A 26552-nucleotide genomic window follows, 5' to 3' on the forward strand; every position below is an offset into this window, starting at 1 on the left:
AGCAGCTGGAGAGGGTGGAAGGAAGGAACTGTTCACAGAGGTGTGGGCAGGGCTCAGGGACCATTCCGAGAGGAAAAAGGAGCGCTGTGAACGACAATTATGGCACAAGGGGCACCCACACTCAGAGGAGCCTGGATACCACTCAGTGTAGACGGGCTGCCGGGCTGAGGCGTCCAAGCAGAAATCTGCTCGGAGGGATTTCCTGCTGGACCAAATAGGAGGACCAGGAGAAGATCTCCCTAGGGACGCTCTCAACCACGTGGGCACCCTGAACACAGAGGAATTGGAGGAGCTGTTCCTTGCCAGAGCTCACAGGCCCCTCAGCAGCAGGGAGACCAGGAAGTCTGGAGTCCAGAGTGAGCTTCAAAGGTTCAAACATACTAGACGGGAAAGAGGGGTGGAGGGACCCCAAAATGATCAGGGGACTCCCCGCATCACCAGGGCAAACACACGGAACATTTCTAGTTCATCCACTCAGTCACTCAATAAATATATAACAAAATAATAAATAAATAGAAGTTGTCACTACTTGCACAATGTTGGTTGGCAACATTCTTTGTCACCCGATTTGCTTTCAGATAATTCAGCGACAGCTGTAAATTTGGGGCAATGCCGTCACCCGTGATTAGCAGAACCCCGCTCGGAACGACCGAAAAGTTAAAAAGCCCCCAAATGGTGCTTCGCAGCGAAAGGGTAGGCGTGAGGCACACAGTGGCCCCCCGCCCACCCAAACCGCGGCTATGCTAAGGCGAAGCTGGTACCCAGCACGGTGGAACCATCTGGTAGGTGCCCGAGTTTGTGCCCCTGGAACTCTGATGAGGGCCGTGGCCCAGAGACGTAGGTTTGAACGGCTCTGGTGAAAAATAAAAGTGCATCGAATGGCAGGCAGAGCAGACGCTGGTGCGCGAGTTTCCGGGAGCCGCACTCGACACGAACGGCAGGCGACGGCGGAAAGAAGAGGCCCAGACACGGGCAGACACACCACACAGCCACTTGCAGAAGGAGGCTCTGTGAGCCCTGGCCAGTGTCGAAATCAGGGAGCAAGGACCAGACAAGGAAATGAGGGCGATGCCCCTTCACAAGACACAAGGCTTTGGCAGAGCCTGACAATGCTGAGCCTGCACCCAACAGTCCGGCAGCTCTTGCTTCACCCAAACTCTGTTGCGAGCACGAGAGAAACTGGCCAACCGACAGTCAGATGTCCCGTAGAGCTCCGGCCACAGGTGCTGAGCACTGGAGGAGGCTCCTCTGGGCCCCCATGACAGCCAAGCTGTGGCTCTCTGCACAGGAACCCTTCCCAGCTTCACCACCTCAAGGAGGTGAGGTCTCTTTTGCTGGAACTCAGGCGCCAGGAGTGTGCCTCATTCACTACAGTGCCTTCTTCCTGGTAGGGGTCAGGCCTGTGTCTGCGAATGAGTGTGGATTGAAATCCACCAATTACAGTGCCTTCGGGCAATGAAATTCCACCTTCTCCCCTACTAACCCAGATATTCTCATTGTCTCTCCGTCTGGTTATCTGAATTCTCATCCAGGAGGCTGTGCGTTATTTCATCCAACAATGGTTCCCGTTGTGGACCACTCTGTGGGGTTCAATGTCTGTGCACAACATAGGTCCCTTCCATTCCTATCTCTACATGAAGGAATGCTTGTAAGGACACATTTCTTTCCTTGAAGGAGTTTTTTTAAACATCTTTATTAGAGTATAATTGCTTTACAATGGTGTGTTAGCTTCTGCTTTATAACAAAGTGAATCAGCTATACATGTACATATATCCCCATATCCCCTCCCTCTTGGGTCTCCCTCCCACCCTCCTTCCCACCCTTCTAGGTGGTCACAAAGCACGGAGCTGATCTGCCTGTGCTATGCAGCTGCTTCCCACTAGCTATCTGTTTTACGTTTGGTAGTATATCTATGTCCATGTCACTCTCTCACTTTGTCCCAGCTTACCCTTCCCCCTCCCCATATCCTCAAGTCCATTCTCTAGTAGGTCTGCACTTTACAAGCAGCTCATGCAGCTCAACATTAAAAAAACAAACAACCCAATCCAAAAATGGACATTTCTCCAAAGAAGATATACAGATTGCCAACAGACACATGAAAGAATGCTCAACATCATTAATCATTAGAGAAATGCAAATCAAAACTGCAATGAGATATCATCTCACACTGGTCAGAATGGCCATCATCAAAAAATACTCAAACGGGGCTTCCCTGGTGGCGCAGTGGTTGAGAGTCCGCCTGCCGATGCAGGGGACGCGGGTTCGTGCCCCGGTCGGGGAAGATCCCACATGCCACAGAGCGGCTGGGCCCGTGAGCCATGGCCGCTGAGCCTGCACGTCTGGAGCCTGTGCTCAGCAACAGGAGAGGCCACAACAGTGAGAGGCCCGCGAACCACACACACACACACACACACACACACACACACACACAGAGTATATATTTATATATGTATATATATACATATACATATATACAAACAATAAATGCTGGGGAGGGTGTGGAGAAAAGGGAACCCTCTTGCACTGCTGGTGGGAATGTAAATTGATACAGCCACTATGGAGGTTCCTTAAAAAACTACAAATAGAACTACCATACGACCCAGCAATCCCACTACTGGGCATATACCCTGAGAAAACCATAATTCAAAAAGTGTCATGTACCGCAATGTTCACTGCAGCTCTATTTACGATAGCCAGGACATGGAAGCAACCTAAGTGTCCATCAACAGACGAATGGGTAAAGAAGATGTGGCACATATATAAAATGGAATATTACTCAGCCATAAAAAGAAATGAAACTGAGTTCTTTGTAATGAGGTGGATAGACCTGGAGTCTGTCATATAGAGTGAAGTAAGTCAGAAAGAGAAAAACAAATACCGTATGCTAACACATATATATGGAATCTAAGAAAAAACAAAATGTCATGAAGAACATAGGGGTAAGACAGGAATAAAGACACAGACCTAATAGAGAATGGACTTGAGGATATGGGGAGGGGGAAGGGTAAGCTGTGACAAAGTGAGAGAGTGGCATGGACATATATACACTACCAAATGTTAAATAGATAGCTAGTGGGAAGCAGCCACATAGCACAGGGAGACTAGCTTGGTGCTTTGTGACCACCTAGAGGGGTGGGATAGGGAGGGTGGGAGGGAGGGAGGCGCAAGAGGGAGGGGATATGGGAACATATGTATATGTATAACTGATTCACTTTGTCATAAAGCAGAAGCTAACACACCATTGTAAAGCAATTATACTCCAATAAAAATATTTTAAAAAAATAAAAATAAAAAACATGCTGGAGTTGTTATACTATGAGTCGCCACTTAGCTCTCAGCGGGGAATGCCCTCTTTTATGAGACCTGCAGCTCACAGACCTGTTCAGAAGACACAAGCCTATGTATATATAAGTATAAATATAAATGTTACTCTTGGGGAAATGAAAATACACATGTAAGTATATGAAAAATGATGGAGTCTCAGATGATGATTAATATAATAAACAAAACATAAAAACAAAAAGTCACTTAGGGACTTCCTTGGTGGCGCAGTGGTTAAGAATCTGCCTGCCAATGCAGAGGACACAGGTTTGAGCTCTGGTCCAGGAAGATGCCACATGCCGCGGAGCAACTAAGCCCGTGCACCACAACTACTGAGCCTGCGTGTCTGGAGCCCGTGAGCCACAACCACTGAGCCCGTGCGCCATAACTACTGAAGCCCATGCATTAGAGCCAGTGCTCCACAACAAGAGAAGCCACCGCAATGAGAAGCCCGCGCACCGCAACGAGAAGTAGCCCCCTGCTCGCCGCAACTTGAGAAAACCCACGCCCAGCAACAAAGACCCAACGCAGCCAAAAATTAATTAATTAATTAATTTAAAAAGACACGCAAACACAGATGAGAGATATACTGACCTGATTAAGATATGGAATGTCATTCTGGTCAAGTCCAACTTGTTGAACTCACAAAAAAAAAGGGAAAAATAAAACATTACAGCCAAGAGTGTTAACAAAGAAAAGTAAGTGTGAGACCAATTTGTACGCTAAAGAGAAAATACTCCAAGAGCATGAATGCCTTGCTGGGCTGGTACACACCCTGATCAAGAAAAACATCAGGCTAACATACCTTGCACACTTAAGCATAAACTTATATTTGTTCCTAGGATAAAATTTAAAAAGAAAGAGGTCACCAGATGTTGAATCTTTGCTGTTTTGGGAAGAGCTAATCTGCATTTTGGATACCATACAAATGTGTTCTAATTTTTCAAGTAGTCAGAATCAGCTATTGGGGCAAACATGCCGCTCACCTCATATATTTCCTTCTCTCACTGATCACAGACCTGTTCTACCCATTATCCACCGCCTTAAAAGACTCACCTCATATATCTTTTGGCCTGGTTTTAGAGTTGTTTCTGGTGGGAGGGTAAGTTTGGTATCAGTTATCCTCACGGCCACAAACAGAAATCCTTGTGAGATTGTTTTTGACCACAAGCGCTTTGGAAGGTACATTTGAAGTACCTAATTCTAGCTTCTAGCTGTACTGTTTACAAAATAGTTTAAACTACCAATTTCTGGTGTTTGTGTGGCACGGTGGTGGGTAGAGGTATAGTTATACAGGATACTAAACTAATACAGAAAACAGCACAAAACCTCGTATACACATAGATTTCTGTACCTCTGCAACTTTCAGGAACTGTGCGAATTTGGTCGTTCTTCCAAGGAACCTGATGTAAATATCCAAACTTTCCTTGCATTGGTTCTTCCTCATGTCAAAATACTTGCCTAAAAATAGAAAAATAAATTACAACAAAGGAGCTAATATCGTAGCAATTACAAGTTTCACTCCATTCTGATGATTCTGTGTTAAGTTGATTCTGGATATGATTTTAACTTGTTGAAAACAAATACAGTTTTTGTTTTTGTTTTTTTTTTTGCGGTATGCGGGCCTCTCACTGTTGTGGCCTCTCCCGTTGCGGAGCACAGGCTCCGGACGCGCAGGCGCAGCGGCCACGGCTCACGGGCTTAGTTGCTCCGCGGCATGTGGGATCTTCCCGGACCAGGGCACGAACCCGTGTCTCCTACATCGGCAGGCGGATTCTCAACCACTGCGCCACCAGGGAAGCCCTACAAATACAGTTTTAATCCAGTTATTTTCTGCTTTAACAAGCAACAACACTGCTCATATACGTATAATCAACAGATTTTTATAGAGGAACTACTGTATGCTGAACAGCGGTGCTGGTAATATGTATGGCATTTAATAGTGTACACATATAATTTAGATAGTTTAATTTCTACAACTTCTAGTCTGGAATCTTTTTGATTAACATCAAGCTCTGATGGTCTCTGACAGAAGGGGCTGTGTTTCCTACCCTTTATAACTCTACAAATGTATTAGGCACTTCTTCAGTATAAGAAATATCTCAAATTCTCATCAACGAAGTTTGGAGAACCCTTCCTATGAAATGAATCACTCATTAGGGGTAAATGATGACTGAAATTTCCTGAAAAGCCTAAGAAACATACGCTTGTATATGATCAAAACAATTACTTATATTATAGGCTATATCTTAGGAAAGTCAGAACTGTATTATCTGACCTTGGTGGAGTGGGACTTAGTGTGTAACGTGTAAATATGGCAACCCATGTTGATTTCCTGATAAGTTTCCCAGAAATATCAGTTAGCACTTATATACAAACTGAAAACTTCTGTGGCTGATTAGCCAATTATTTTTAACCAAAAAAAGGAATATGATGTCTCGTTATTTAAAAATACATATGACCCTGAAAGGATCTTCTATTTTGAATCTAAAACACATATGAGTCTAAATGTAGAGATAATAGATTTTTACAAATAAATTATTTTTACCAGTTTATTTTTTTTAAAGTAATGCCTATTCTTTAGCTTACCTAGCAGATTAAGGATCCCCTCATTATAGGCTGCAAAGAGGCGAAGAGAATCCTTAAAGAGGAGCATGAAAGCACCATTAGTTATTTCGTCAGGGTTTGCCTGGAAATTAAATAAAAGAGTAATCAATTACCACAATTTTAAAAATATTCCCTCTCCCACCTACAGGTAAACAATGCTATTTACCAAGATTTTTCAAAAGGATTTATAAAGCTCTTACATTAAAATTAAGAAGAGCAACAAACCGAGTTTGAATAACTGGAAAACTGTTTAGCAGCTCTTTAGTGTTCATAGCTCTCTTCACACCATCCGTCCTATACAAGATAAAAGAGGGCTTCCCTGGAGGCGCAGTGGTTGAGAGTCCGCCTGTCGATGCGGGGGACGCGGGTTCGAGCCCCGGTCCGGGAGGATCCCACGTGCCGCGGAGCGGCTGGGCCCGTGAGCCGTGGCCACTGAGCCTGCGCGTCCGGAGCCTGTGCTCCGCGACGGGAGAGGCCGCGAAAGTGAGAGGCCCGCGTACCGCAAAAAAAAAAAAAAAAAGATAAAAGAAATTCATAACAGCAATAATAATTGAGTTTGAGAAGCACTGTGACATTGGCACCTTGAAATAAAGCTGTGTTTTTGACAAACTACATATCAGAGCACATACGTATTTCAGTACTTCTTGCTTACAAACCAATGATATTTACCTACCCTCTCTTGGTTTTGGTGATGTCACAGGCAATCAGTCTATATGAAAGTGACTTTTCATTCAAGTACCTGCTATATCGTCTGATGAAGGTTGACATAGTATAGCCTAGAAATGAAATATTTTTTATTATTTCCAGGTTTACCAATGTTAACCATTTACCATATATGTGAATAAATGCAAAGACTTACCATTTTACATTCACCCATATAGCTCAACAGCATCTTTGAAGCACAAAGACTAGAATGGCTTATTAATCATCTAGTACAACATTCCTCAAACTTTCTGTTAAAGATTATTTTTTATTTCCTCAAAGTCTTGATATCACCTCATGATGTAGTATTGATGGTGACATTGAACTTTATTAGTTCCTTTCACATTTCCAAGGAAACTATTAAATTCTTAGCATTTTCCTGACACTCCCTATCCCATTGGTACCATCCTTCCCCCACCCTCCTTCCACTCAACAAATGACCTTGACCCTACTTCATAGACAAAATGGAGAGAGACAGGCCATGATAGAAACTCAGCTCACTAGTCAACCTCCAAACTGCCTTGATTCATTTATTCAATTTATTTTTTCATTCAACAATTGTTCAGTGCTTCCTATGATCCGGGCACTGTCCTAGATGCTGGAGGTTCAGTAGTGAACAAAACAGACAAAAATCCATGCCTTCATAAATCTTACACTCTCAACGGTGATTGATAGACAAACAAAAGAAAAGAAAAACACAGAGATGGTTAGTTGCTGAGAAGTGGAAAGAATAAAACTGAGGCAGAGAAAGGAGGCTGACCCAGGAAAGCCTCACTGAGTAAAGGCCTGCATATTGTGTTATTCTCAGTAACTACTCAAATATGTGTTGTATGAATGAATTTAGAAATTATTTGCCATCATAAAATGTACACCACATCACATCGTTCATAATTCAGAACGATTTTTTTTTTAACCACGGATGGTTTTCAGAACATTTTCCTCCTTGCCACAGAGAAATATTTCTATCAAAGAATCATCTTACCTTCTATGACACTTTTATCCAGGAAATTGTATAAAATGAACAAGGAGTTTCTAGATGCACGATGTTGGATAAATCGCTATGAAACAAATGTGGCAAATTCTAAAATTAGTTTCTGTCCACAAAGATAGTTCACTCATGATTTTGTCCTGGTGAATGCATACTTAACATAATTCTATCATACAGCTTCTATCTATTTCAGGAGCATTGACTAAGGTGACCACCACCACACCCTGGGCTATAGCCAACTTAAGGGTATGCAATGCTGCCTAGTCTGTTTATATACCCACTCAATAAACGAGGGGTTAAACGTTAAAGCTAATGTGAATACACACTTTTCACCCATGACTTTCTATCGAGTCATTTCTCTCTTTTTGAAGTTTGAGGAATTTGAAATACAGTTGACCCTTGAACAACTGGGGGGTTAGGGGTGCCAACCCACCATGAGGTCGAAAATCCACATATAATTTATAGTCAGCTCTCTGTAGATGCTGTACCTCTGTAACCATGATTCCACGTCCACGATTCAACCAACCGCAGATAGTGTAGTGCTATAGTATTTACTATGGAAGAAAGCCACATACAAATGACCCGCGCAGTTCAAACCCATGATGTTCAAGGGTCAACTGTAATTATAGAATTATTTTAATAATTAGTGTTAAATTATTTAATAATTTTTAACATCTTTATTGGAGTATAATTGCTTTACAATGGTGTGCTAGTTTCTGCTTTATAACAAAGTGAATCAGTCATCCATATACATATGTTCCCATATCTCTTCCCTCTTGCGTCTCCCTCCTTCCCACCCTCCCCATCCCACCCCTCTAGGTGGTCACAAAGCACCGAGCTGATCTCCCTGTGCTATGTGGCTGCTTCCCACTAGCTATCTATTCTACGTTTGGTAGTGTATATATGTCCATGCCGCTCTCTCACTTTGTCACAGCTTACCCTTCCCCCTCCCCACATCCTCAAGTCCATGCTCTAGTAGGTCTGCATAGAAAAATAAAAACAATAATCTGGTACATCTGTGTACCCCACTACCCATAAATGACAACTGCTAACTTTTGGACATATCTACTTCAAGTCTATTTTTTAAATAAGAGGAATAAAGTCTTACAGGTAAAGTTAAAAGTGCCCTTTGCCCCATCCCCAAGTTCAATTTCCTTCTCCTACCTGGAAGTAACCACTATCATAATTTTAATGTGTTACCTTTACAGCCTATTTTCTTTATGGTTTCATATATATTTGTTCCGTGGACAAATGTTAACTGTGAATTTTTAAAATTTATATAAATGATATTGACTCTACTAGCATTGTTTTTGAGATCTAGCCTTGTTGGTATACATCCTATTAGTATTTCATTGTATAAACACACTTCATTTTAGTTATCTGTTGCCCACTGATGGAAATTCAGGTGATTTCCAACTTTTAATTATTACAAACATGCTATGAGAAGTGTATTTGCTGGGTCACTGGGCATTTTCAATTGTATTAAACATGTCTCAATGCACTCCTCTCCAACCCTTCACCCAGCATCAGATACAGAAGTCCACAGAGTTGTTCATAGTATTCCTTTATCATCCTCTTAGTATCTGTGGAATGTGTTGTGATGTTACTTCTCTCATTGCTGATATGGTAATGTATGGATGGCATCCACAGGGTATGCAAGTTCCCATTTCCTCAGGGTCCCAGCCCTAGATACTGCCACGCATTTTATTTTATTTCATAAAGTTATTTATTTTATTTTATTTATTTTTGGCTGTGTTGGGTCTCCGTTGCTATGCGCAGGCTTTCTCTAGTCTTGGCGAGCGGGGGTTACTCTTTGTTACGGTGCGCGGGCTTCTCACTGCAGTGGCTTCTCTTGTTGCGGAGCACAGGCTCTAGGCACGCGAGCTTCAGCAGTTGTGGTGCATGGGTTTAGTAGTTGTGGCACATGGACTCTAGAGCGCAGGCTCAGTAGCTGTGGCAAACGGGCCTAGTTGCTCCACGGCATGTGGGATCTTCCCGGACCAGGGCTCGAGCCCGTGTCCCCTGCATCGGCAGGAGGATTCTTAACCGCTGTGCCACCAGGGAAGCCCTGTCACACATTTTAAATTGTGCTTATCTGAGTATGTTTTCAGATGGTTATCAGCCACTCTGGTTTCCTTTTCTATGTACTGTCTGTTCATTTCTTTTGTTCATTATTCCAGTGTACTGCTTTTCTCTTACTGATAATGTAGTCCAAATATCAACCTTTGGTCTGTAGTATACTTGCTGCAAACATCTTATTGCAACTTTATGGTGTCTTCCCTACTCAAATGTCATAAGCATATTCTCCTGCATTTTCTTCAATTTTAAAATTTAGATTTTTGCATTTATAGATATTTCATTCATGTGGAATTTATTTTTTATATGGAATAATATAAAGATCTCATTCTATTTTTTCCATAGGGATGTTATTTGTACCAAAAGGCTTTATTTTAAACTGCATACTTTCCCCTACGTTTACAGTGCCAGCAAGCTCCCATATAAGTACAGTTCTACTCCTGATCTATTACATTCCCTTTTTATGTATATATATATATGTTTATTTTTACCAATACCATACTGTGTAAATACTGTTGCTTCTTAATAAGTTTCAAAATGCAATCAATTTCTAAATCTTTTTTTTTTTTTTTTTTTTTTTTTGCGGTATGCGGGCCTCTCACTGTTGTGGCCTCTCCCGTTGCGGAGCACAGGCTCCGGACGCGCAGGCCCAGCGGCCATGGCTCACGGGCTCAATTGCTCCGCGGCATGTGGGATCTTCCCGGACCAGGGCACGAACCCGTGTCTCCTGCATCGGCAGGCGGATTCTCAACCACTGCGCCACCAGGGAAGCCCCTAAATCTTATCTTTTTAATGCAAAGCTTACTGAGACAAAAGTTAATGTAAAGTAGAAAATAATAAGTAATTTAATGTTGTAGAACATTTCAGTTGTTCTGTAAAACACAAAGAGTGTGTGTGGGGAGAGCTCTTGAGGTGATGCTGTAATAACTCTGCTTTACTTTACCTGGTAAAGTAAAAGTTATGCAGCAATACGTTTTTGAGGTTTTTCTCTTTTTTTGGTCTAAATCATCTAAAGAATTGAGAGAAACAGCCACTCTCTTATCCACTTTATTATCCAGTGGTTAAAATAATATACTTTAAATACTGATTGGAAAGATATATTCATAAGTAAAAATGGAAAAATTTGCTTTTTAATATCTACCGCTACGTACCTCCCCCACTTGTCACTAATGAAAGCAAAAGCAAGAAGTAGGATAAAAACCGATAACCATCTTTAAAATAAAAGAGAGCATCATTACTCTCCAGTTAAAAAAATGTAGTTAGCCCTTGACAAACTAAGCATATTCAGCAACTGTGTACTGACAGTCCTTTGTAATAAAAGTAAGGAAATGACTACCCTTTGAATAGATGCCATGCTCACCTCATTTCCATGCACCATAAGGTGATGCACAGTGATCAGGGCTTTGAACACCACCACCCAGCTGCTGCTCCCAGTTTTCTCAGAAAGAATATCAGCCAGATGTTCAACACTCCTATTTGTTCCATTTATGTACTGGATTAGATCTAAATTAGAGACAGTGACAAGCATTAAAATATAGACTGAGAAATAACTTTCAAAACCAAAATTGGTAACTTTAACTCAAATACAGATGCAATCAAGTCTCAGAGAAGTGACAAAGGGAATAATCCAAAACATTTTCTTCATTACAAGTACTACAATTTGTACTGACATGTTACATGATATTTAATGCCCATCTATCCTACTGTTCTGTATACGTTCTGTATACTTGATGAGGGTTGACATTGTGTCCATTTTGGTCACCACTGTCTCCCCAAGACCCAGCACAGTAGCTGGCACATAACTAATTATGGTTAACTACTTCTTAAATGAATGAATAAGACTCAAGAAGGTAAGTAGTATGCCCAAGGTCATACAGGTAGTTAAGTGGAAGGGCGGGGATTTGAAATCAGGTTTGTTTGACCCTGAAAACCAAGGTATTAACCATCATGTCATTCTGCCTCTCTCAAGAAAAGTGTCATTCTATGAAGATTCAGTCAGGAGCTTTCCTTGTGGTGTCTCCCAATGTCTGATCCTTTGGTTTGCATCTTTTAATTCCTTATTGCTTTTTCTTCTTGAGACCACTTCCTCATAGCCTTGTACCTGGTTTATTGCAACAGCTTCTGATTTCCTGCCTCAAGTTTATAACCATTAATCAATTGACTTTATACAGCCCCTCAGAACCTAAGTTTCATTGTTTCATTTTTCCTATTGAAGAATATGCAATGATTCCCTGCTGTTTATCAGTTGAAATATTCTCCTTGCTTTCCAAACCATCTATAAACTATAATTATAAAACAACTTCATCCCTAGCACTTATTCATTACTCAGCATCTTCATATGCATATATGTAGGATAGGTACTGAGGAGGATGCTTAACAAATATGCTAGTGGATTAGAGCAACAGGCTGACCCTGTCAAGTCAGATTCACTTATTCAACAAATGTATGTACTCAGCGTCAATGCCTATTATGTGCCAGTTGCTACGCCATGTTTAAAGTTATGAAGAATGAGATTCTCTGATATTTTTTACATCTCCAGGTCTGCTTCATTCCTCTTCCTGTGAAGCTTCCTCTGCAAGTTTTTTATTTCTGCTCTTGCACGATTTCAGCCTTTGGACTGACTCTTTCAGCTATCCTGGTACTAATTCAAGGACCCCTGTTTGCTTCCATGCATCATTCACATCGATAATTATTGCTCATCCTTCAGGTCTTGAGAAGTCAATTCTGGCACAGGTTACATCCCAATCCAGGGCTAGATTCTATACATTGCCCCAGAATCAAATATGGGACCTGTTGAGAATAACGTTCAGGAAACTTTAAATATATATATAAAGGAAATTAATCTACTTGGTGAACTGTTAGTTGCTGTAATACATGCCCATTATCATGATGATAAGAAGATAAAACTTCAGAAGACAAATGTATATTAAGTCAATGAAAGCCAAATACGAAAATCAAGAGGTGATCAAAAGGTTGAGTCGGCTACACAGGGTTCAAAGGCAGTAGGATTTATATGTATATTGCTAACAGTACAGATAGTGAAGTCACTGTGTGCTGGGCCGTCTTCGGGCAACAGCCAACGTTAAGAACAAGACCCTTGGGCTTCCCTGGTGGCGCAGTGGTTGAAAGCCCACCTGCCAATGCAGGGGACACGGGTTCGTGCCCCGGTCCGGGAGGGTCCCGCCTGCCGCGGAGCGGCTGGGCCCGTGAGCCGTGGCCGCTGGGCCTGCGCGTCCGGAGCCTGCGCTCCTCAAGGGGAGGGGCCACAACAGTGAGAGGCCCGCGTACCGCAAAAAAAAAAAAAAAAAAAAGTACCCACCTCATAGGACTGCTATAAAAACTGAAAGAGGGCTTCCCTGGTGGCGCGGTGGTTGAGAGCCCGCCTGCCGATGCAAGGGACACGGGTTCATGCCCCGGTCCGGGAGGATCCCACGTGCCGCGGGACGGCTGGGTCCGTGAGCCGTGGCCGCTGAGCCTGCGCGTCCGGAACCTGCGCTCCGCAACGGGAGAGGCCACAGCGGTGAGAGGCCCGCGTACCGCAAAACAAAACAAAACCGAGACCCTTCTCAGAAGCCTGGGTTACTCCACTGCCTGTTATGTCCTAAGGTACATGAGGAACTCGTAAAGGGTTACATGTTTGGAGTTAAAGAGGCCAGTTGGTTGTGCTCTAGGCTCAATCAAAGGACCCCCACCCCCAAAGTGCACTGCGGGGGGCGTGGTGGGAGGGGCTGGGAGGCCACGCGCCGCCGCCATTAGAGGCGCGGACCCGGCACCCTAGTGGGAGCTACTCACCCGCCAGGTGTTTCGGCCCGGGCTCGGAGGGCTCGTCGGTGGTCGCTCTGAGGGCAGCCTCGGATGCAGACGACCCCATGCGTGCATCGCCAGCCGCCGGCTACGAGGGTAATGGCCATGAAGGCTGGTCCCTCCTCTTCTGGACCAGCGGACTGATCCGGAACCCACACCGCGGACGACGAAAGGGGCGCCTGAAGTAAAGGAAGAAAGGCCTGGCCCCGCACGTGGCATTCGCCAGGCAACTCTGTCCCCATGCCACCTGACACGGACCTGCATAATTATGAGGTGAGACTTGACGTCGCGAGGTGCCAGGGCCGGAGAAGCGGGTTCAGGGGACAGGATCCCACGTGGGATGGAGCATCTGGGGGGCGGGGCGCTAACGCAGACCCTTGGCGTGGTAGACGCTCAGTAAGAAAATAACCACTATTGAATGAATATCATGAGAAAGAGGGACATGCTGGGGACTCCAGGTGAAAGATCTCGAGATCTTCAGGTCTTGGGAAGTCCAGCGGTCCTGTGATAGTACTTTGGAAATCCTTGACATGGCCTCGTTAGGAAGGCTTCGGTCATGTGTGATGGGAACTATATCCTGCCTGAGTCCATGTCCTGCAGCCCTTCACCCAGCATCACATACCGAAGTCCATAGACTTGTTCATACTATTCCTTTTATCCCTGGAATCTGTAGTGACGTTACTTCTCTCTTTCCTGGTACTGTTAATGTATGTCTTCTCTCTCTCTCTTTTTTCTTGGTATATCTGGCTAGACAGTTATCAATTTTATTGATCCTCTCAAAGAACCACCTTTTGCTTTCACTGATTTTCTCTATATTCTCTTTCCTATGTCATTGATTTCTCCTCGTATCTATATTATTCCATTGCTTCTACTTGCTTGCAGTTTATTTTGCTCTTCACTTTCTGGTTTCTTAAGGACATTAGCTTAACTTATTTAAGATTCTTCTTTTATAATATAGGACTTTAGGGTTAAGTACTGCTTTTGTTGTTGTCAAAGAACATGTTTCTTATTATTTAAATCTTTTAAATTTTGTTGAGATTTATTTTATAGAACAGGATATATGCTCTAAAAGGTAAATCTTCAGTGTACCCTTGCAAACCACGTATTTTTCTACTGTTCGATGCAGTGTTCCATTGCATGTGTATTAGTTATTGATATTGTATCACCAGTGACTGAGACTCTGTTCTTGTGCATTTTTAACAGCCTTCCCCCCCCCCCTGCACTTTACATTGCAGACTTTCTTTTGCTATGTCATCAAGTTCACTGATCTTTTCTTTTGCAGAGTATCTTCTCTTAATCCCATTTAGGACCGTTTGCATTTCCAGTAAGGTATTTTTCATCTCTAGAATTTCCATTTGACTCTTTTTATCTTTCAATGCTCTCCTCATTATGTTCACATTTTCCTTTAAACCCTTGAGGATATCATAATAACTATCAAGGATATATGCTTATCAACCAATTCCTTCTGGCTCTGTTTCTATTGACTTATTTTTCTCTTCGGTATCAGTAACATTTTTCTGCTTCTTTCTGTGTAATTTTGTATAGATGTCAAATATTCTTAATTTTAATTCACTGAGTGCTGTATTTTTATGTATTACTTTAAAGAACGTTGAAGTTGGTTTAGAAAGGCACATACATTACTTTGATACCACTTCTATCCTTTCAGAGGATGTTTTCTCAAGTATCTTTGTTGGTATTTAATTCACATATCGTACCATTCACTCATTTAGTCTACAAGTTGGTAGTTTTTAGTATATTCAGAGTTGTATGACCAGCACCAAGATCAATTTACAACATTTTCACCACCTTAAAAAGAAACCCCGGGCTTCCCTGGTGGTGCAGTGGTTGAGAGTCCGCCTGCCGATGCAGGGGACATGGGTTCGTGCCCTGGTCTGGGAAGATCCCACATGCCGCGGAGCGGCTGGGCCCGTGAGCCATGGCCTCTGAGCCTGTGCGTCTGGAGCCTGTGCTCCGCAACGGGAGAGGCCACAACAGTGAGAGGCCCACATACACCCCCAAAAAACAAAAAAAAAGAAAAAGAAACCCCACACTTGTTAGCCATCATTCCTCATTTCCACTTAAACCTCCCATACCTAGTCAATCACTATTCTACTTTATGTCTCTGAAGATTTTCCTATTCTGAACATTTCATATAAAAGGACTCAGTCAATATGTAGACCTTTGGGACTGGGCTCCTTCACTTAGCATAATATATTCCAGCTTCATTCATGTTGTAGCATGAATCAGTCCTTCATTTCTTTTTATGGCCAAATAATATTCCATTCTATGGATATACTACAGTTTATTTGTTCACTCATGAACACTTGGGCTCTTTCCCTTTTTGAACTATTTTGAATACTGCTTCACATGCAAGTATTTCTTTCAATACCTGTTTTCACTGCTTTTAGGTATATACCTAAGCATGGAATTGCATGTTTATATGGAAATTGTGTTGAACTTTGTAAGGAACTGCTAAACTATTTTACATAGTGGCTGAACCATTTTACAACCCCACCGCAGTGTATGAGGGTACCAATTTCTCCACATCCTTGCCAATATTTGTTTTCCATTTGTTTGATTATAGCCATCTGAGTGGGTTGGAAGTGGTATCTCTTTGTGGTTTTCATTTACATTTCCCTGACGACTAATGACTTAGAAGAATTTTTTCATGTGCTTATTGGCAGTTTGTATATCTACTTTGGAGAAATGTCTATTCTGATCCTTTGCTAATTTTTTAATTGAGTTTATCTTTTTCTTCAGCTTTACTGAGGTATGATTAACAAATAAAAATTGTATATATTTAGGTTGTACAACATGATGTTTTCTTTTTTTTAAAAAGACACATTTTTATTTATTATTATTTTAAAATTTTATTTATTTTTGGCTGCGTTGGGTCTTCGTTGCTGCACGTGGGCTTTCTCTAGTTGTGGCGAGCGGGGGCTATTCTTCGTTGCAGTGTGCTGGCTTCTCTTGTTGCGGAGCACAGGCTCTAGGCACATTGGCTTCAGTAGTTGCAGTATGCGGACTCAGTAGTTGCAGCAAGCGGGCTCTAGGGCACTCAGACTTCAGTAGTTGTGGCACACGGGCTTAGTTGCTCTGTGGCATGTGGGATCTTCCCGGACCAGGGTTCAAGCCCATGTCCCCTGCATTAGCAGGTGGATTCTTTTTCTTTTTTTTTTTTTTTTTTGGTATGCGGGCCTCTCACTGTTGTGGCCTTTCCCATTGCGGAGCACAGGCTCCGGACGCGCAGGCTCAGTGGCCATGGCTCACGGGCCCAGCCGCTCTGCGGCATGTGGGATTTTCCTGGACAGGGGCACGAACCTGCGTCCCTTGTATCGGCAGGCAGACTCTCAACCACTGCACCACCAGGGAATCCCAACAGGTGGATTCTTAACCACTGCACCACCAGAGAAGTCCCAATATGATGTTTTCTTTTAAGGTGTACAAGATGAGTATTTAATACATGTATACATTGTGAAATGATCACCACAGTCAACACATCCATCACCTCCATACTTAAACTATTTTCTGTGGTTAGAACACTTGAGATCTATTATTTTAGCAAATTTCAAGTATACAGTATTATTAATTGTGGTCACCATGCTGTATATTAGATCACTAGAACTCATTCATCTTTTTTTTTTTTAATGAGTTCATCTTATAACTGAGAATTTGTACCCTTTGACCAACTTCTCCCATTTCCCCCACCCCCCAGCTCCCGGCAAACATCATTCTACTTTCTGGTTAAATAAGTTCAACGTTTTCATATTTCACATATAAATGAGATCATACATTATTTGTCCTTCTGTGCTTAGCTTATTTCACTTAGTTAGCATAATATCCTCGAGGTATATCCATGTTGTCACAAATGGCAGAATTTCCTTCTTTTTAATGGCTGCATTATATATATATAAATATATATATATATACACACACATTTTCTTTATTCATCTGTCAATGGAATTTAGATTGTTTCCGTATCTTGACTGTTGTGAATATTGCTGCAGTAAACATGGGAATGCATATATCTTTGAGATCCTGACTTCATTTCTATGGGTATATACCCAAAAGTTGGATTGCTGGATCATATGGTAGTTCTATGTTTAATTTTTTGAAGAAACTTCATACTTTTTTACATAATGACTGTACCAGTTTATATTCCCATCAACACTGCACGAGGGTGACCTTTTGTCCACATCCTTACCAACACTTGTTATTTGTTGTCTTTTTGATAATAGCCATCCTGACAGGTGTGAGGTGATAATCTTATTGTGGTTTTTTTTTTTTTTTTTGTGGTACGAGGGCCTCTCACTGTTGTGGCCTCTCCCGTTGCGGAGCACAGGCTCCGGACGCACAGGCTCAGTGGCCATGGCTCACGAGCCCAGCCGCTCCGCGGCATGCGGGATCTTCCCAGACCAGGGCACGAACCCGTGTCCCCTGCATTGGCAGGCGGACTCTTAACCACTGCGCCACCAGGGAAGCTCCTTATTGTGGTTTTGATTTGCATTTCCTTAATGATTCGCAATGTTGAGCATCTCTTTATGTGCCTGTAGGTCATATGTATATCTTCTTTGGAAAAATGTTTATTCAGGTCACAGGCCTATTCTTAAATTAGATTGTTTGTGGGGTTTTTTGCTATTGTTGTATAAGTTCCTTATATATTTGGGTTACTAACCTCTTAGCAGATATATGGTTTACAAATACCTTCTCACATTCTGTGGGTTGACTTTTCATTTTGGTGATGATTTCCATTGCTGTATAGCTTTTTAGTTTGACGTAGTCCCACTTGTTTATTTTTGCTATTGTTGCTTTTGCTTTTGGTGTCAAATCTAAAAAGTCATTGCCCAGATGGATGTCAAGGAGCATCCACCTAGGTTTACTTCTAGGAGTTTTATGCTTTCAGGTTTTACATTTAAGTATTTAATTCACTTGAGTTAATTTTTGTGTATGGTGTAAGCCACTGGTCCAGTTTCATTCACTTGAATGTAGATATCTAGTTTTCTCAACACCACCTGTTGAGAAAACACCATCTAGTTTTCTTTCCACCACCTGGAAAAGACTATCCTTTCCCCATTGTGCATTCTTGGCTCCCTTGTCAAATATTAGTTGACTGTGTATGTGTGGGATTATTCCTGTACTCTATTCTACTCCATTGGTCTGTGTGTCTGTTTTTATGCCAGTGCCATAGCATTTTGATCACTGTAGTTTTGTAATATCATTTAAAATCAGGAAGCCCCCAGCTTTGTTCTTGCTCAGGTTACTTTGGCCATTTGGGGTCTTTTGTAGTTCCATATGATTTTTAGGATTGTTTTCTTCTATTTCTGTGAAAAATGCCATTGGAATTTTGATGGGGATTGAATTAAATCTGTACATCACTTTAGGTATTATGATCATTTTAACAACATTCATTCTTCCAATCCATGAACACAGGATATAATTCTTTTTTTTTTTAACCACACAGCTTGCCTTGCAAGATCTTAGTTCCCCCATCAGGGATCAAGCCCGGGCCCTCAGCAGTGAAAGTGCAGAGTCCTGTCTACTGGACTGCCAGGGAATTCCTTATGAATACAGTATATGTTTCCAATTATTTGTGTCTTCTTCAAATTCTTTCATCAATATCTTATAGTTTTCAGTATACAAGATCTTTCATCTCCTTTGCTAAATTTATTACTAAGTATTTTTTAATGCTATCCTTTACGAGAATGCTTTCTTAATTTCTTTTTCAGATAGTTCGTTAATACATAAGAATATAGCTGAGATAGGTTCAAGATGGCGGAGTAGAAGGACATGCTCTCACTCTTTTTTTTTTTATAGGGTGATTTATATGTTTGTTTTTTTAACATCTTTATTAGAGTATAATTGCTTTACAATGGTGTGTTAGTTTCTGCTTTATAACAAAGTGAATCAGTTATACATACACATATGTTCCCATATCTCTTCCCTCTTGCATCTCCCTCCCTCCCACGCTCCCTATCCCACCCTTCTAGGTGGTCACAAAGCACTGAGCTGATCTCCCTGTGCTATGCAGCTGCTTCCCACTAGCTAGCTATTTTATGTTTGGTAGTGTATATATGTCCATGCCACACTCTCACTTTGTCACAGCTTACCCTTCCCCCTCCCCATATCCTCAAGTCCATTCTCTAGTAGATCTGTGTCTTTCTTTTTAAAAAATTTTTAACATCTTTAGTGGAGTATAATTGCTTTATAATGGTGTGTTAGTTTCTGCTTTACAACAGTGAATCAGTTATACATACACATATGTTCCCATATCTCTTCCCTCTTGCATCTTACTCCCTCCCACCCTCCCCACACCACCCCTCTCAGTGGTCACAAACCAACTAGCTGATCTCCCTGTGCCATGTGGCTGCTTCCCACTAGCTATCCACCCTACGTTTGGTACTGTATATATGTCCATGCCACTCTCTCACTTCGTCACAGCTTACCCTTCCCTCTCCCCATATCCTCAAGTCCATGCTCTAGTAGGTCTGTGTTTTATTCCCATCCTACCCCTAGTCTCCTCATGACATTTTTTTCTTACATTCCATATATATGTATTAGCATACGGTATTTGTTTTTCTCCTTCTGACTTACTTCACTCTGTATGACAGACTCTATGTCCATCTACCTCACTACAGATAACTCAATTTCGTTTCTTTTTATGGCTGAGTAATATTCCATTGTATATATGTGCCACATCTTCTTTATCCATTCATCTGATGATGGACACTTAAGTTGCTTCCATGTCCTGGCTGTTGTAAATAGAGCTGCAATGAACAGTTTGGTACATGACAATTTTTGAGTTATGGTTTTCTCAGGGTATATGCCCAGTAGTGGGATTGCTGGGTCGTATGGTAGTTCTATTTGTAGAACCTCCATAATTCTATTTGTAGAACCTCCAAACCTCCTATTTAAGGAACCTCCATACTGTTCTCCATAGTGGCTGTATCAATTTACATTCCCACCAGCAGTGCAAGAGGGTTCCCTTTTCTCAACACCCTTTCCAGCATTTATTGTTTCTAGATTTTTTGATGATGGCCATTCTGACCAGTGTGAGATGATATCATGTTGTAGTTTTGATTTGCATTTCTCTAATGATTAATGTTGAGCGTTCTTTCATGTATTTTTTGGCACTCTGTATATCTACTTTGGAGAAATGTCTATTTAGGTCTACTGCCCATTTTTGGATTGGGTTGTTGTTTTGTTATTAAGCTGCATGAGCTTTTTGTAAATTTTGGAGATTAATCCTTTGTCAGTTGCTTCATTTGCAAATATTTTCTCCCATTCTGAGGGTTGTATTTTGGTCTTGTTTATGGCTTCCTTTGCTGTGCAAAAGCTTTTAAGTTTCATTAGGTCCCATTTGTTTCTTTTTGTTTTTATTTCCATTTCTCTAGGAGGTGGGTCAAAAAGGATCTTGCTGTGATTTATGTCCTAGAGTGTTCTGCCTATGTTTTCCTCTAAGAGTTTTACAGTGTCTGGCCTTACATTTAGATCTTTAACCCATTTTGAGTTTATTTTTGTGTATGGTGTTAGGGAGTGTTCTAATTTCATACTTTTACATGTACCTGTCCAGTTTTCCCAGCACCACTTATTGAAGAGGCTGTCTTTTCTCCACTGTATATTCTTGCATCCTTTATCAAAGATAAGGTGACCATCTGTGTGTGGGTTTATCTCTGGGCTTTCTATCCTGTTCCATTGATCTATATTTCTGTTTTTGTGCCAGTACCATACTATCTTGATTACTGTAGCTTTGTAGTATAGTCTGAAGTCAGGGAGCCTGATTCCTCCAGCTCCATTTTTCGTTCTTAAGATTGCTTTGGCTATTCAGGGTCTTTTGTGTTTCCATACAAATTGTGAAATTTTTGTTCTAGTTCTGTGAAAAATGCCAGTGGTAGTTTGATAGGGATTGCATTGAATCTGTAGATTGCTTTGGGTACTAGAGTTATTTTCACAATGTTGATTCTTCCAATCCAAGAACATGGTATTTTTCTCTATCTATTTGTATCAATTTTAATTTCTTTTGTCAGTGTCTTATAATTTTCTGCATACAGGTCTTTTGTCTCCTTAGATAGGTTTATTCCTAGGTATTTTATTCTTTTTTGTTGCAATGGTAAATAGGAGTGTTTTCTTAATTTCATTTTCAGATTTTTCATCATTAGTGTATCAGAATGCCAGAGATTTCTGTGCATTAATTTTGTAACCTGCTACGTGACCAAATTCATTGATTAGCTCTAGTAGTTTTCTGATAGCATCTTTAGGATTCTCTATGTATAGTATCATGTCATCTGCAAACAGTGACAGCTTTACTTCTTCTTTTCTGATTTGGATTCCTTTTATTTCTTTTTCTTTTCTGAGTGCTGTGGCTAAAACTTCCAAAACTATGTTGAATAAGAGTGGTGAGAGTGGGCAACCTTGTCTTGTTCCTGATCTTAGTGGAAATGGTTTCAGTTTTTCACCATTGAGGACGATATTGGCTCTGGGTTTGTCGTATATGGCCTTTATTATGTTGAGGAAAGTTCCCTCTGTGCCTACTTTCTGCAGGGTTTTTATCATCAATGGGTGTTGAATTTTGTCGAAAGATTTCTCTGCATCTCTTAAGATGATCATATGGTTTTCCTCCTTCAGTTTGTTGATATGGTGTATCACGTTGATTGATTTGCATATATTGAAGAATCCTTGCATTCCTGGAATAAACCCCACTTGATCATGGAGTATGATCCTTTTAATGTGCTGTTGGATTCTGTTTGCTAGTATTTTGTTGAGGATTTTTGCATCTATGTTCATCAGTGATATTGGCCTGTAGTTTCCTTTTTTTGTGACATCTTTGTCTGGTTTTGGTATCAGGGTGATGGTGGCCTCATAGAATGAGTTTGGGAGTGTTCCTCCCTCTGCTATCTTTTGGAAGAGTTTGAGAAGAATGGGTGTTAGTTCTTCTCTAAATGTTTGATAGAATTCGCCTGTGAAGCCATCTGGTCCTGGGCTTTTGTTTGTTGGAAGATTTTTAATTACAGTTTCAATTTCAGTGCTTGTGATTGGTCTGTTCATGTTTTCTATTTCTTCCTGGTTCAGTCTGGGCAGGTTGTGCATTTCTAAGAATTTTTCCATTTCTTCCAGGTTGTCCATTTTATTGGCATACAATTGCTTGTAGTAATCTCTCATCCTTTGTATTTCTGCAGTGTCACTTGTTACTTCTCCATTTTCATTTCTAATTCTATTGATTTGAGTCTTCTCCCTTTTTTTCTTGATGAGTCTGGCTAATGGTTTATCAATTTTGTTTATCTACTCAAAAAAAAACAGCTTTTAGTTTTACTGATCTTTGCTATTGTCTCCTTCATTTTTTTTCATTCATTTCTGATCCAATCTTTATGATTTCTTTCCTTCTGCTAACTTTGGGGTTTTTTTGTTCTTCTTTATTTAATTGCTTTGGGTGTAAGGTTAGGTTATTTATTTGAAATGTTTCTTGTTTCTTGAGATAGGATTGTATTGCTATAAACTTCCCTCTTAGAACTGCTTTTGCTGCATCCCCTAGGTTTTGGGTCGTCATGTTTTCATTGTCATTTGGTATTTTTTGATTTCCTCTTTGATTTCTTCAGTGATCACTTTGTTATTAAGTAGTGTATTGTTTAGCCTCCATTTGTTTGTAGTTTTTAGGTTTTTTTTCTTGTAATTGATATCTAGTCTCATAGTGTTGTGGTTGGAAAAGATACTTGATACGATTTCAATTTTCTTAAATTTACCAAGGCTTGATTTGTGACCCTAGATATGATCTATTGTGGAGAATGTTCCATGAGCACTTGAGAAGAAAGTGTATTCTGTTGTTTGGAGATGGAATGTCCTATAAATGTCAATTAAGTCCATCTTATTTAATGTGTCATTTAAAGCTTGTGTTTCCTTATTTATTTTCATTTTGGATGATCTGTCCATTGGTGAAAGTGGGGTGTTAAAGTCCCCTACTATGATTGTGTTACTGTTGATTTCCCCTTTCATGGCTGTTAGCATTTGCCTATGTATTGAGGTGCTCCTATGTTGAGTGCATAAATATTTACAATTGCTATATCTTCTTCTTGGATTGATCCCTTGATCATTATGTAGTGTCCTTCTTTGTCTCTTGTAATAGTCTTTATTTTAAAGTGTATTTTGTCTGATATGAGAATTGCTACTCCAGCTTTCTTTTGATTTCTATTTGCATGGAATATCTTTTTTCCCACTATTTTAGCTTCCAGGTCACTTATCCGTTTTTCTGCTATTGATTCCTTCCAGAGAATTTTTAATTTCATTTATTGTGTTGTTCATCATTGTTTGTTTCCTCTTTAGTTCTTCTAGGTCCTTGTTAAAAGTTTCTTGTATTTTCTCTATTCTATTTCTAAGATTTTGGATCATCTTTACTATCAGTACTCTGAATTCTTTTTCAGGCAGACTGCCTATTTCCTCTTCATTTGTTTGGTCTGGTGGGTTTTTACCTTGCTCCTTCATCTGCTGCGTGTTTTTCTGTCTTCTCATTTTGCTTAATGTACTGTGTTTGGGGTCTCCTTTTCTCAGGCTGCATGTTCATAGTTCACATTGGTTTTGGTGTCTGCCCCCAGTGGGTAAGTTTGGTTCAGAGGGTTGTGTAGGCTTCCTGGTGGAGAGGACTGGTGCCTGTGTTCTGGTGGATGAGGCTGGATCTTGTCTTTCTGGTGGACAGGACCATGTCCAGTGGTGTGTTTTGGGGTGTCTGTGAACTTATTATGATTTTAGGCAGCCTCTCTTGTAATGTGTGGGGTTGTGTTCCTGTCTCACTAGTTGTTTGGCATGGGGCATCCAGCACTGGAGCTTGCTGGTCATTGAGTGGAGCTGGGTCTTAGCGTTGAGATGGAGAGCTCTCGCTGTTTGATATTACATGGGGCCGGGAGTTCTCTGGTGGTCCAATGTCCTGAACTCAGCTCTCCAACCTCAGAGGCTCAGGCCTGACACCCGGCGGTAGCACCAAGACCCTGTCAGCCATACGGCTCAGAAGAAAAGGGAGAAAAAAAGGAAAGAAAGAGAATAAATAAATAAAATAGTTATAAAATTTTTTTTTAATGTTAAAATATAAAAGCAATTTAAAAAAAGAAGAGAGCAACCAAAGCAATAAACAAATCCACCAATGATAACAAGTGCTAAAAACTATACTAAAAAAAAATGGACAGACAGAACTCTAGGACAAATGGTAAAAGCAAACCTGTACAGGCAAAATCACACAAAGATGCATACACATACACACTCACAGAAAGAGAAAAAGGAAATATATATATATATATATATATATATATATATATAAAGGAAGAGAGCAACCAAATCAATAAACAAATACAGCAGTGATAATAAGCTCTAAATACTAAACTAACATAAACATAAAACCAGAAACAAATTGATACAGAAAGGAAACCCCAAGTCTACAGTTGCTCCCAAAGTCTACCTCCTCAATTTGGGATGATTCGTTGTCTATTCAGGTATTCCACAGATGCAGGGCACTTCAAGTTGACTGTGGAGATTTAATCCACTGCTCCTGAGGCTGCTGGGAGAGATTTCCCTTTCTCTTCTTTGTTCGTTCGCACAGCTCCTGGGGTCCAGCTTTGGATGTGGCCCTGCCTCTGCATGTAGGTCGCCTGAGGGCATCTGTTCTTTGCTCAGACAGGACGGGGTTAAAGGAGCAGTTGATTGGGGGGCTCTGGCTCACTCGGGCCCGGGGGGAGGGAGGGGCATGGGTGCAGGGTGGGCCTGCGGCGGCAGAGGCCAGCGTGACGTTGCACCAGCCTGAGGCGTGCTGTGCATTCTCCCGGGGAAGTTGTCCCTGGATCACGGGATCCTGGCAGTGGCGGGCTACACAGGCTCCCAGGAGGGGAGGTGTGGACAGTGACCTGTGCTCGCACACAGGCTTCTTGGTGGCGGCGGCAGCAGCCTTAGCGTCTCGTGCACGTCTCTGGGGCCCGTGCTGATCGCTGCAGCTCGCGCCTGTCTTGGCCTCGTTTAGGTGGTGTTCTGAACCCCCTCTCCTCCCGCACCCCGAAACAATGGTCTCTTCGGCAGTTCTAGACTTTTTCCTGGACTCCCTCCCAGCCAGCTGTGGCACACGAGCCCCTTCAGGCTGTGTTCATGCCACCAACCCCAGTCCTCTCCCTGGGATCCGAACTCCAAAGCCCGAGCCTCAGCTCCCAGCCCCCGCCTGTCCCAGCGGGTGAGCAGACAAGCCTCTCAGGCTGGTGAGTGCCAGTCGGCACCGATCCTCTGTGCAGGAATCTCTCCACTTTGCCCTCCACACCCTGTTACTGCGCTCTCCTCCATGACTCCGAAGCTTCCCCCCTCCGCACCTGAAGTGTCCGCCTGCGAAGGGGCCCCTAGTGTGTGGACACCTTTCCTCCTTCACAGCTCCCTCCCACTGGCGCAGGTCCCGTCCCTATTCTTTTGTCTGTTTTTCCTTTTTTCTTTTGCCCTGCCCAGGTACTTGGGGAGTTTCTTGCCTTTTGGGAGGTCTGAGTTCTTCTGCCACCGTTCAGTAGATGTTCTGTAGGGGTTGTTCCACATGTAGGTGTATTTCTGATGTATCTGTAGGGAGGAAGGTGATCTCCATGTCTTACTCTTCCGCCATCTTGAAGCTCCTCCCATTTTCATGTTTATAAGTCATTTCTCTGACACTGACAAACCTAGCTTCCACTATCCTCAGTACATTTACTTATTTGCTCCATCAGTTGACTGACTTGTTTAATGTACCTGATTGCTGGCTGCACAACACAGCTTTCACTAGATGTCCCCCACCAAGGCCCTCATGCAGTATCCCAGCCCTGCTTCCTCAGCCACCAGGTACTTTGACACTTCCATGTACCTGCCTCCTCTCCCCACATTCCTATTTTACAGATTACAACTCGAATTATCAGGTTAGAAAAAGAATTTCAAATTGCCATAACTCTGTCAATGTAAATAGCTTAGAAGGGACATGTGCAAAAAGTTGGCCTGTAAAAATATTCAACTCGTTTTATTCCCCTCAGATTTTATCACTCTTTTCTTATTTCACAAAATACATACCATACCTTCTAGTTCC

The 26552-nt window shown here is 41.7% G+C and overlaps 1 protein-coding gene across 1 annotated transcript; it reads right to left on the reverse strand.

Annotated features, from left to right (window-relative positions):
• Positions 1-738: 738 nt before the first annotated feature.
• On the reverse strand, positions 739-13740 carry LOC131748828 (uncharacterized). Its single transcript, XM_059051179.1, has 8 exons — positions 13487-13740; positions 11055-11244; positions 7613-7688; positions 6602-6704; positions 6129-6222; positions 5911-6010; positions 4676-4782; positions 739-1074 (listed from the first exon to the last, which is right to left on the reverse strand). The coding sequence occupies exons 1-8, from the start codon at positions 13738-13740 to the stop codon at positions 739-741; spliced, it is 1260 nt and encodes a 419-aa protein (XP_058907162.1).
• Between the last annotated feature and the right edge of the window lie 12812 nt (positions 13741-26552).

The sequence above is a fragment of the Kogia breviceps genome, chromosome X, assembly GCF_026419965.1.
Source record: "Kogia breviceps isolate mKogBre1 chromosome X, mKogBre1 haplotype 1, whole genome shotgun sequence".
Classification (NCBI taxonomy): domain Eukaryota; kingdom Metazoa; phylum Chordata; class Mammalia; order Artiodactyla; family Physeteridae; genus Kogia; species Kogia breviceps.